This window comes from Sinocyclocheilus anshuiensis, unplaced genomic scaffold, assembly GCF_001515605.1.
Source record: "Sinocyclocheilus anshuiensis isolate Anshui unplaced genomic scaffold, SAMN03320099.WGS_v1.1 scaffold535, whole genome shotgun sequence".
Classification (NCBI taxonomy): Eukaryota; Metazoa; Chordata; class Actinopteri; order Cypriniformes; family Cyprinidae; genus Sinocyclocheilus; species Sinocyclocheilus anshuiensis.
In genome coordinates, this window is record NW_015551063.1 from 1,918,318 (window position 1) to 1,930,889 (window position 12,572).

Sequence of the window (12,572 nt, forward strand, 5' to 3'; positions counted from 1 at the left end):
GTGTGTGTGTGTGTGTGTATGTGTGTGTGTGTGTGTGTGTGTGTGTGGCAGAGGGCTTTGCTCCACTCCTTTCTCCTCTGCGATGTCTTTATGTGTGTGTCTTTCTAGTCCCTGTCTGTCTGTCTCTCTGTCTGTCTGTCTTTTCGGGCCTTGTATTCCCAGCGGGGTAATGTCCATGCTGGGACGAGGGAAAGGGGCCGGCCCACCTGTGTGCATGGTGGCCCAGAGTTCTGGGCGGCTTCCTGGCTGCTGTGTCCTGGCTGCTCCCTCCTCCTCCTCCTCCCCGCCTCTCCGTCCCGCTCCGCTCCTCCACTCTGGCCTCTGGTGCAGCTGTCTCTTGTGCTTGATCTAACCATGTGCCGCCGCCTACACAAGCCTCACATGGTTCCGTCAAGCACCAGGGACCGCTGGACACACTCGCACACAGCATGGCATTCTGGGATATGCGCGGTGGCAGCTGTCTTTGCCACCATGAGGAGTGAAGGTGCCGTTCTTTAACCCGGGAACAACGGATCGCTTGTGAAGAGCTCTAGCTGTTCTCCGTCTGCGTTTCAAAGGGTGTTTTTTTAAGGTCGCTCTCGTAGACATCGGGCCGTTTGCCTGGAAGCATCAGGGCAGCCGAACGGAGATGGTGGGAATAAGATAAACAGTGGCAGGCGAGTGATGGCTGATGGGAAGCAGACTTATCGCAGGCGGCCAGAGCCTCGCGCTACACAGAAACCGCCTGTGTTTTTCTGTCAAAACACTTCATAGTGCCAGACCTCCAATACCTGACCTATCTTGAAAAAAGAATGCAGACGATGAGGTTGTGTTCGCAAAACAAGTGCCTGTGTCTGTGTGTATAGGTGTAAAGAACAAAGATGTAAAATTAACTATTTAAAAAATGTTATTATGTGGGTGAATCTGAAAAATATGTCCAGGTCATATTTTCCCCTAAAATCTAAAGAAAATATAAGAATGACTTTTTATGTAAAAATTTGCATGATATATACAAATTTACAGATCTTATATATAAAAAGAAGTAAAGTTGTGTTAGTATATTTTACATACAGTATTTTTTATAAAGATTGCAAAGCCAATTTCTCATTACTGTGATACATTTTAGACATTTTACTTTGATCCTAATTCCCATTATTTTAAATTTGAACTGTATTACAGCTCTTTTTTATATAAATATTACAACATGTGCATGACAAGTACAAATGTACATTTTATATAGACAAATATGTAAAGTTGTGTTCATATATTTTACATACTTTTATAGCAATAATAATAATAATAAACTTTATTTCCTATAGCGCCTTTAAAAGGTACATCTCAAAGTGCTTTACACAGATAAAAAGGATAAAATAATAATAATAGTAATAGAGATGATAATAACAATAAATAAAATAAAAGTAAAATAAACACCATACATATAACACAGAGAAATCACTTAAAAGCTATTCTGAAAAAAATGGGTTTTAAGAGCAGATTTGAAGACCCTAAAAGATTCAGCCTTAACGATTACAAATAACGATTACAAAGTCATTAAAGTAGCCCTATTATACCATTTTTAAGGTTCCTAATATTGTTTTGGGAGTCTCCTACAATAGGATTACATGCATGCAAGGTCAAAAAACGCTTTCGTTTTCTCTAAATATGCATTTAATATCACCTAATTTTCCAACGATTGTCAAACGATTCGTTCGAAGCGGTTCTAAGATTCAGTCTCTCTAAACCCCTCCTTTCCCTGAGCCTGCTCTGCTCTGATTGGTCAGATGGCCTAGTCTGTTGTGATTGGTACAGCGCGTTCAGCGCGTGTCAGAAACGATACACCTATTTCAATAGTTCCGTATTTTGAATGCTCGATAGAAAATATAAACATCTATTATTTATCAAACTTACAGGTTGTGATTCAGTGGGGTCAGCTGGTCCAAATAAACAGGTACTGAGCCATCTTTCAACAGCAAGCGTTTTGTGAATCCTGCGTTGAACTCCCCATAATTATAGAAGCAGTCGTCAATAAAATGACATGTTTGGGGGTGGGGTCATGTTGTTCGTGGCCGGCTCGTTTAGGCTGTACAGAGTCGATTCTTTATTTTGGGAGACAATAACTTTGCAGGTCATGTACATTCACATAAGCTACATTACACACTGCATGAAAGGCAATGTTGGAAATGGCATAATAGTGGCACTTTAAGCCATTAAAACAGTTTTGCACATTTCCCCAAAATTTCAGATTATTTTAATGCATTTCTGAAATTACTTTGAGATTATTTTCGTACTTCTCATTATTTAACATTTAAGCTGCATTACAGACAGTTTTATATGAATATTTACATGAAAATATAAATGTACATTTTATATAGAAAAATAAGTGAAGTTGTGTTCATATATTTCACAATTTTTATTTATTATTATTATTATTTTTTTATTAAAAAAGCAGTTACAAAGCCATCAAGACAATTTAGCACATTTCCCCCAATTCTTAACTGGAATGAATTTCAGACTTTTTACTTTAAGGTTTTATTTCTTAATTCCTAGTATTTTAACTGTATTACTATTTTTTTTTTAAATTGTATATAGTCGGTACAACAAATATCTTGATGTATAAATACTACTATTTATTTAATATTTTATTTATAGTGCTTAATTGTCCTGAAAATAATGTCACAGTGCAAAAAGGCATAATTTTTATGCAAATATATTTCTTATGATATAATAATAGATTATATTTTAATATATTAAATATATTTCTTATTTCTTTAGCTTTTTAGGTGACCTGGACATGTACTTGACAGATTTTGTGAGATGTACCATGCGTGTGATGAGTTGAATAAGCTGGTTGAATGTCTGTCTCTCTCTGTTTGTGTCTGTTGTGTTTGTTAGGTGCAGAGGAGTACCGCAGTCGTCTCAGCGGCGAGTGTTTCCAGGACCTGGTTTGTCCCGAGCGCTGTCGGTGTGAGGGAACAGTGGTGGACTGCTCCAACCTCAAACTCACCAAAACACCCCCTCACCTGCCGGAGCACACCACCGACCTGTAAGACACATTTGAGCTTACAAACACACCTAGCGACCCCATCATTCGTTCTCGAGATCATTGGCCATTTACAATCTCACCTCGCTAATTCTTTCGGTGTCCCTCTGTCTCCGAGGCCTCGTTCCTCTCTCCTGTCCTCTGATTACGGGGTCTCGTCCCCAGCTGAGTTGTGGTGAATGAATGTCCAGGGCCTCTCTCAGGCCATTAGCCACTCAGCCGTGTTTTCCCTGGGCTGCGCTAGTCAAGGTGACAATGCGTTTGCCCTTGTGTTCATGAGTAGAGGAGACATCAGGGTTTTCCCTCTGCAGTCCCATCAACTCGAGTCATCTGTCACTCTCTCTCTTTCTCTCTCTCTCTGTCTTTCTGCGGCTCAGTGACTACAGCCTGCACCCGCTAGCGCAGCTGCTTATTTATAGAGCTCTTGCGGGAATGCTAGCAACCAGGAACCAGCACTTTATGTCTGATTTGCTTTCCCATGGCAGGCCCCGCTGGGGAAGGCAGCCCTGGGGGAAGCAAAAAGACAGCCGTGGTGCATTTACTAGACTCTACTTTTACTCTACTGTTTGGAAAGTCTCTCTCAACCTCGTCTAGACCTTCTCTGCATCAGCCTGTCTCACTCTGTGTTTTCAATGGAATACTAGCGTACTGCTAACTGCTGTGCAGTATGTACTGTATGCTATCATTTCCTGGTTATAGTTTCTTGTTATTTCCTGGTTTTAATCTACACATTTGGTGCATTCAAGTCCTCCTGGGAATTTTGTATTTGCAAATTGGGAAGTCGTAATTATGCCGTCAGGTGCATTCAAATCAATTTGATTGGAGCAAGATGCAAAGTGAAAAATAATTTTTCAAAGTAAATAAAACAAAGATTACAGAGATTACAAAGATTTTTAAAAAATATACTATTTCAGTCTTACTATTATACTATTTCCACTTCAAAATTTAACATTTAATTCAATGTTATACTTGCTGTTTCTTTGTAAATATTTGTCAAATTTACTAGCAATTTAAAGTAAATCTTTTCTGCATAAAATTCAACAAGATTTTTATTCATCTACTAAATGATGAATAAAGAATGCACATTATGTGTGTTTTGCTTTTTTATTCAATTAATGAAGGTGCTGTAAATCAAATTATGTACTCTATAGTAATTGTACCATACTATGGTATTTTTAAATGCAACTTAGATTAGCTTTATTGTACATAAAAATTAATAATCGTTCCATTAATGTTAACAAATTTACTATTAAAAAAGGCTGGTGCTGTTCATGTGCCTTTAACTTGTAAATGCGATTTTTCCGACATGACTTGAATGCACCAGTTTTGGAAGACATGATATCTTGTGTAATACATGCACAGAACAGGGGTTTTCAAACAATTTTTTTTTTAAATGGCCCAATTATACTGTGAAAAATTAGTATTTTAAATATGTGTGAAAATAGAAAAAAGTCGGCACGCCTGGGCTCCAAAAATACAAAAAATTGATAACGGACTACCACACAAGTGCAAAATATTATATGAAAATATTTACAATACAATTTTGTTTTCCATGAGATGCGGTCATATCAGTAAATTCATTGTCTATTCATATTCATTGTCTATTTTCAGTAGTGTAGCAAAATATGAAGCACTTTCACCCTCATGCAAAATTCCTGATTGCATACATTTTTATTGAAATTACTGGATTTTGCCCAGGAATATTTGCAGAGCACTGGTAAATGTGACAATACTTTTAGAATTGTTCTAATTGTGATTAATCTCAGGATTTTCAACCAGTGTTTAAAGCAGAATGAAATAGTCATAATGTCAATTGAGAACATATTTTATTTGATTTAATTGTTTAATTGTTTTACATAATAAAATTGTACATAGTGTTATTTATTTATTTATTTTAAATTTAAAATAAATTCATTTTATTTTATTTATTTATTTTTACGTTTCCTCCTGCTTTTGCAACCTCCTTGCAGCCCCAGTTTGAAACCCCTGGCATAAAGTAGTATGCCATTCCAAACTACATCATCTGTTTCCAGATGTCTCCATTTATCTGCATTGCCCATTAGCCTGTCTTCCATATCCACTGTTATTATTTGAAAAAGAATATGTCCTTCATGTTGTCATCACTGATGTTGAGGGACAGATGAATGTGTATGAGAGTCACATATCCAGCGCTCATACCAGAGAGAGCGATACTGATTTTTCATTATGATGACATCACAGTCCTGATTATACAGCATCTCCCACATAAGAGACTGAAACAGAGACAGCGCCTGAATGATAATCACTTCCCATCACCCTTAGCTCTCTTGTCTCCATCCCACTCCTACATGCTCCAGTGAGGTTTCCTAGTACTTTTTGCTGTAAGACTTTATCTTATTATTATAGCTTGTGAGTACTCTACTTACTGTTGAACTATTAACCTCTGTCTCTCTCCACCAGACGGCTGAACGACAATGAAATCTCCGTCCTAGAGGCTACAGGGGCCTTCAAGAAGCTGCCAAACCTGCGCAAGATGTACGAACTGGTTTATTTCTCATTTGTGTTTGAAGGGTTTGACTGCTGATTGACATAGGCATATCTGAAAAATTCAGCTTTGTATGCAATCAATGCTATGGACAACAGGACAAGAAAAGCTTCTGGAATATTCTAACCTAATAGGAAAACACATGCAGTGATTTACTGTCAGGCAATATTTGCAGGCCACTCCAAAATTGGAAAGAGTGGTGTTCGCTCAGGAAGAGGACCGGTGATTTATCATGCATGTAATTGCTTACTATCTAGCACAGTTATAAATTGGGCAGATCTAAAAGCCCAACCTTACATTTTACTGAAGCACGGTTTAAAATTAAGCTGTGAATCTTCATAAATGTGTGTTTAGGATACAACCACAACCTATTCATGTGATGAAACAAAGACATTTGCAGTGTACCATTGCAACCTGTGCTTTCTGCCATTTGTCAGGAGTAATAAATATCACATTTGAGACACATTAAAAGAAAAGCTTGCGTCAGAGTGCAAGGGGAGTTAATGTTTTCCTCAATTCTGTGTTTGCAGAAACTTAAGTAATAATAAACTCCGGGACATCCGTGAGGGGGCGTTTGATGGGGCCGGAGGTGTTTTGGAGCTGCTGTTGACCGGAAACAAGCTGCAGTCAGTCAGCGGACGGATGTTCAAGGGTTTGAGCGGCCTCAAAACGCTGTAAGTATTGCCACTGTTTCACGTTTAAGCTCATTTTTCTACTGTTATCCTGCTCATTAAAATGAAGACATGCCTCTGAGCCACATTTACATTCATATATTCACACGGTTCTGAATATAAATGCACAAACACTAGAGTTACGACATTGGAAATGTGCTTCAGGAATTGCTCATATAAGCTATTTTAGAAACAAATTTTCAAGAAAAATTGCCCGTTCTCAGCAGAAACCAGACTGTGATCGTCAGGTCTAATCAAGACTAACGGGCATAGATGTCCTCTATGCCGGAGCGCTATCGGAAACAAAGATGCTAATACAATGCATATGAAGCCTGGTGGTTAGAAAAAGCCTTCCTAAGGTCTGCTGTGGCTCTAATTAGCTTAATTGGAGAGAGAGGAGTGCATAGGAGCAAATGAATGGAATCATGGTCCTGCAATATTGGATTTAGTGGCTTTCAAATCCCAGGAGTATGTGTCCAAATTGAGTTTGCTCGTCTTAGATCCCTGTTTGTCAGTTTAATGCCGAATTTGCTGCTTTCAGGTTTTCATCATGGCAGACTCTGGTTTGCATTTAGCCCGTTTGTGCTGCTGAGGGCCTTTAGGAGAACCTGATTGATTTGGGCAGCTCAGCCCTCCCCAACCACACGCACACAAACTCATCTTGTCCCATGTCAAGCGGAGAGCTGCCTCAGCGGCCTGCGTCTGCTGCACAGACAGGATCTCCGAGAGCATGCGCACATGGTTACAGAACAGGCCGCGATCCAAGATCATCGTTTACCTGGCAATCTCAAAGGCCACCAAGCCAGAGACTGAAACAGAGACTTCCCTCCCTTATACCTGCATGTGTGTTTACCCACTCACTGCGTGCATGCCACATTTCCACAAAATAATGTTTCTGAAGTGACGTGTTAGCAGTCATACCATAAAACCGTGATTGACTGAATGCATTACAGCAGCTGTAGAGTCTCATAAACTCTCCGTTCCTCCCTCCCCATGAGCTGCGTGCTTCTGTCTGTCAGACTCAATGTGATCCAACCTGCCTCTGTGTTCCCATCAGGATGCTGAGGAGTAATCAGATCAGCTGTGTGGATAACGCCACCTTCACCGGCCTGAGCTCCGTTCGCCTGCTTTCCCTCTACGATAACCGGATCTCCACTATCGCCCCGGGAGCTTTCAACACCCTGCATTCCCTCTCCACCATGTGAGTCCTCCACCCTCTCTCACACACATACACACACACACATTCCCCTCTGTGCCATGGGTTCACTTGATCAGTTATGCATCCACAATCGACTGAAATTCTTTAGTGCTAACATTTTTTTAAAATAATAATACTTAAGAATTAGGCATTTTAAAATTGCAACTATCTCTGCTGCCTAATAAAACTATTCACTGAAGTTGCTGTATCCGTACCAAACCCACAAATGAGTTAGTTGAAAAATTCACAAAGACGCAGGAAGTCAAACACAGTCTATCGGGTCACGCACCACCACCAATCAAGCGCCTATTATATCTTCATATGCAAAGCGCATGAGGATGTGGTTCGAGCAAAGAATTCTTATTGTTTGCAGATGTTTTTCAAAATTATGAGGTTATGTTTTCTTGTCTCAGTTGTTCTTGAACCTCAGATGAGAAAATGTTGGCTTGCCCTGTGGGGCAGGGTGAATTATTCAAAAATGGCTAAAAAGGAAAATTGCTCTGCTGTCTAAAAATGGACTAAAGATCGTGTGCGATGATGATGTCCATACAAAGGCAAATGGACTGAATTAATTCTTCTGCCATTTCATTTTTGTTTTTGATTGTATGCTGTAAAGAAGCTGGAAACAGCTGGAGAAAATGGAGAGTGGTGCATTTTTTAATACAGATTAATATCTGCATTGCTTTTTGCGGGGGAGGTAAACAAAGAACTGATCAACAAAAAATGAACTCTAGTGTGTCACAGCCCTGAGGGAATGACAAGAAAGAGAAAGATCAACAGAGAAAGCTGAAAGAGATCTCACAGATGTTCATAGATAAACAGATGCTGTTAAGCATTCAAAATAACTTCTGGTGGAATCATAATTTAGAAAAAAAATGGAAATGATGACTGCCAACACAGCGAGCATCTGTAACCATTTGAATTATCATATCAGGCTGTATTCCTGGCACACATCTCAACATGCAGCAATACACATGGTTCTCTTTTTCATTCAGTGAACCCTCCCTACTAACCGAAATGTGTGAGCAGATTCTGAGCAGAGAGACTCTCAGATTGTTCTGATTTGCATGGGGTGTCATTCATTCCTTTCTGACCATTTAATCAAGTTTAGCATGCATAAACAACAGGAAGAATTTACACAATGAAGTCATCTAATCAGTAACATATATTTTCCTTTTTTATCAAGGCATGAACAGGGCATAAACTTCCTTGACAACCTTTTTTCTAGCTTACACTATAGCATAGTTTATGTTTTTTACTTTGTTTTTTGTGTTTACTTTGTTTTGCTTTGCTTTTTTTATGTTGTCATGTTTTGTCTTGTTCTTCCATACTTGATAAAAACATACATATTTAAATTTTATTAATTGTATTTTTTATTTTTAAATATTGTATTCTAAAATACAATATAATATTCTTAAATATTATCTTCTATCTTCTATTTTCTATTATTAAATTAATAAAAATTATAAATGTAATTTTAATTAATACAAATGTAATTGTTTTTTAAATATTCTATTCTTTTTATTCTATATATTATATTTAATCATTTGTGTATAATAATTAAAGGCACTTGCTACTGGGTCATGGATTGAACTAAGTTTTTTTTTTTTTTTTTTAGACCTCCATGTAGAATGTAACGTATACTTCTTTTCAACTAAATGAACATTAATACACATGTATTCCATGTATTATGTATGGAAACTGCAAAACATGTTGAATTCTTTCTTCCTCCTTATGCCATAAGCCAACTTTTCTCAATTGATCTGTTGTGCATGCTATTTCTTTCAGACTCTATTTTCACTTTATTTATTTATTTTTTTTTATTTTTTTTTGCCCCAGCTCTCTAATTACCTAGTGGCTGACACAACCATGTCCATTTCAGCACAGGGCAGCTAAAAATATCCAAAGAGAGAGAGACAGAGAGCAAAAGAGAGAGAGAGAGAGAGAGAGAGCAAGGCCTCCCCAGCTATTCTCTTCCCACAGTAGTGCAGCAGGCATGTTGGGCACACTTCCCTCCTGTTTCTCTCTCACTCCATCATTCATCCCGCCACCTCTGCTGAAATTAGAGCGGAGCGGGAGTGTGTTTCCGGTAGGAGAGTTTGGAGTGAGCAGTCAGGACAGAGGTTATTTTGAATGCTCTCACTTGTGATTATCACAGTAAAAAATAACCATGTGTTTTGTCAGTTATTTTTCATTTGTTAAATTTAGCAGCATAAATATTCTCTCATGTCTAGTTTGTGATGTCATTCCCAAAGCAAACGTCTGCCTCACTTGTTCTCTTGTGTTTCTTTGCCATTTGAAGCGAGTACAGAAAGTGATGTAGGAATAATTCAAGGCAAACACATTGATATAGGGTGTGTTAACATGAGCCCATCCCCTTAAGCTGTGAAGCATCTATTGGCAAAGCAGCGGAAGGTCAGCACACTTGATTAATTTATCCCGCAGGCTGTAGTGTATAGCAGTCACTCTCAGCTACTCTAGTTCCCACTGTATGAAAGAGTTCCTCTGTGCCTGTACTAGCGCTGCTGCTGCTGCTCCTGCCCGTGTGTTTCAGCAATGCATCAATTAGATGGGCGTCTGAGTGGGCCGTCAGCCGGCTCCCTAGTGGACCTTCTAGAGTCATTGCTGGTGATGCTTTCAACTCAAGGCAACAATTTTATGATTTAGGTCTGTGTGCCACCACCTGAACTTTCAGAACTCAGCGAGGATGCATGAAAAATGGGCCAATAAGTTAATTCTGAAGCCTCTAGTCCAGTGGTCCCTGTAGCTATTGGTTGATGGATCATTGTGTACCCAAACTTGATGAAAATGTGTCTGTGTCTTATTCGTGAGCCCTCATATTAGTGTTAAAAGCAGTTTACTTGTAGTAGCTGTTATAACAGTTTTATAACAATGTAATAACATAGCAAAAGTTGCTATCAAATATTGTCAGCATTGCAGGCCACATCACAGCCATAATATGTAATTGTATTGCTATTTAAATGCAAATTCAGTTCTCCTGCTGGGTTAAATGGGCTGAAGTTGAATCGTTTATGTGGTAATTTAACCCTGCTGATTGCTTTCCATTGTAATTATATAGTAATGGGGTTTGTGTTTCCTTTCTGTTTGTGTACAGTAACCTGCTGTCTAATCCCTACGTGTGTGACTGTCACTTAGCCTGGCTGGGACTGTGGCTTAAGAAGACCAGGGTGGTTAGTGGCAACCCACGCTGCCAGAAACCTGCCTTCCTGAAGGAGATCCCCATACAAGATGTAGCCATGCCTGATTTCTCCTGCGACGGTATAACTCTATTTTGGGCCACGTCCTCTTGTACAGTATCTGCTGCTTGCCCTGTTGATGGATAAGTAACTTCCTGCAAATTCCTGCATCAAAGAATGTAAATTAAGCAATAAACCACAAGTCATGCATCACATTGATTTTACCATAGTAAAAAACAAGCATAGCCTGACCACCTTAACTTTGGTGCAATCACAGTAACCAGGGTCCAAAATTTACTTCTACCACAACTGCCAATGGCAAGTGATTAATAGTTTATAAAATATACTTGTATTACAATAATATGATTGTATATAATAAAATGATATTATGATTTATGATATAAAATGATACAATTATATTATTTATTTTTTATGATATAATGATCATAAATATTGCTTACTGGGCATTCAACTGTATATTGAATATATTTTATTTATCAATTATATAAAATGAAATAAAGAAAATATTTCATTAATATATTTTAGAAGAAGGATTTATATCTATTAATAATAAAAACATAATAATAATTTAGGGTCATACTTATAGATGACCAATACTGTATGTTTATGTGGAGTTAATTACCCTGTCACTGTTATAGTGTACATATATACAGGTTTATCACCTCTTTCACAACAACTGAATGTGGTTCATGCAAAAAGAACTAATATATAATATATATATATATATACATATAGTCACAGCCGCTCGGGGAGGAATGAACGAAGGAGCGAGGAGACCAGGAGTAATACAAATCAAAAGGGTTTAATGAGGGTAACGCTCGTAACACAGGGAACACTGGAGACATCAAGTAGAAAGAATGACATTTAACAGCAGACGGGAAACACTGGGAAACACAGGGTTTAAATGCACAGACACCAATGGCACACACCTGGGAGCAAATGAACTAATTAATTAAACACAGCTGGAAACGCATTCACACAACGAGGACAGGAACAGGATAGACCAAATAAGAAAAACAGGAACATACACGTGACTCTGGGCGGGAGTGAGCCACGACCGACGGGCTTGACTTTGGATTGGCCAGCGGGCTTGCCACAGAAACGGCCGGCGTGCAGGAAAGAGCCGCGGCCGTCGGGCTTGACTTCGGTGCGGCAGGCGCGCTAGACTTCGGAACGGCCAGCGGGCTGGAGAAAGCCGCGGCCTGCGGGCTTGACTGAAGAACGGCCGGCGGCGGGGTTCCGGATCGGGATCGGAGGCTCTCCAGACACCGGATGACTGCCTCCTTCCAGTCGAGATTGGTGGTGTCTGGGAGCTCCGCGGGGCGATGGTAAGTCATCCCGAGCCGGAACAGCGTCACGAGGGTTTCCCTGGTCGGGGTTCGCTTGAGCCACGGCGATGAACATCGCCCGTTCCTCCATTTGGGTGGGGAGAAACGAACGGGGGAAAAAACAAAACCCTTTTCAAAAAATGAAAAACAACCACAGCTAGAAGGGGCGCCGCTTACTGTCAAGGTCTGCTGTTCTGTCATGGCCACTCGGGGAGGAATGAACGAAGGAGCGAGGAGACCAGAAGTAATACAAATCAAAAGGGTTTAATGAGGGTAACGCTCGTAACACAGGGAACACTGGAGACATCAAGTAGAAAGAATGACATTTAACAGCAGACGGGAAACACTGGGAAACACAGGGTTTAAATGCACAGACACCAATGGGTGATAAACTTTTACTTTTTTTCCACATCAATCTACACTCCATACAATGAATCCATACTGACAAAGCAAAAAGCAAAAACTCACAACTTCATACCTAAATGAGGGTTTAATGAGGGTATTTAGCTGAAGCACCTTAATAGCCTCAAGTCTTTTTTTGTTTGATGCGACAAGCTTTGCTCATCAGCATTTTGCAATTATCTGCCATTCTTCACCTCTCAAGCTCTGTCAGG

General features: G+C 39.4%; 1 protein-coding gene across 2 annotated transcripts in view; it reads left to right on the forward strand.

Annotated features, from left to right (window-relative positions):
• Positions 1 to 12,572, forward strand: part of LOC107662025 (slit homolog 3 protein-like) — a 195,056-nt gene that overhangs the window by 148,207 nt on the left and 34,277 nt on the right. For both annotated transcript variants that reach the window (XR_001631166.1, XM_016451881.1), the window contains exons 15-19: positions 2,872 to 3,022; positions 5,459 to 5,533; positions 6,074 to 6,217; positions 7,272 to 7,415; positions 10,528 to 10,691. Coding sequence is in view for 1 of the 2 variants with exons in the window: in XM_016451881.1 (XP_016307367.1) it covers positions 2,872 to 3,022; positions 5,459 to 5,533; positions 6,074 to 6,217; positions 7,272 to 7,415; positions 10,528 to 10,691 (678 nt within the window). In the remaining variant the exon portion in view is untranslated. The remainder of the gene's footprint in view (positions 1 to 2,871; positions 3,023 to 5,458; positions 5,534 to 6,073; positions 6,218 to 7,271; positions 7,416 to 10,527; positions 10,692 to 12,572) is intronic.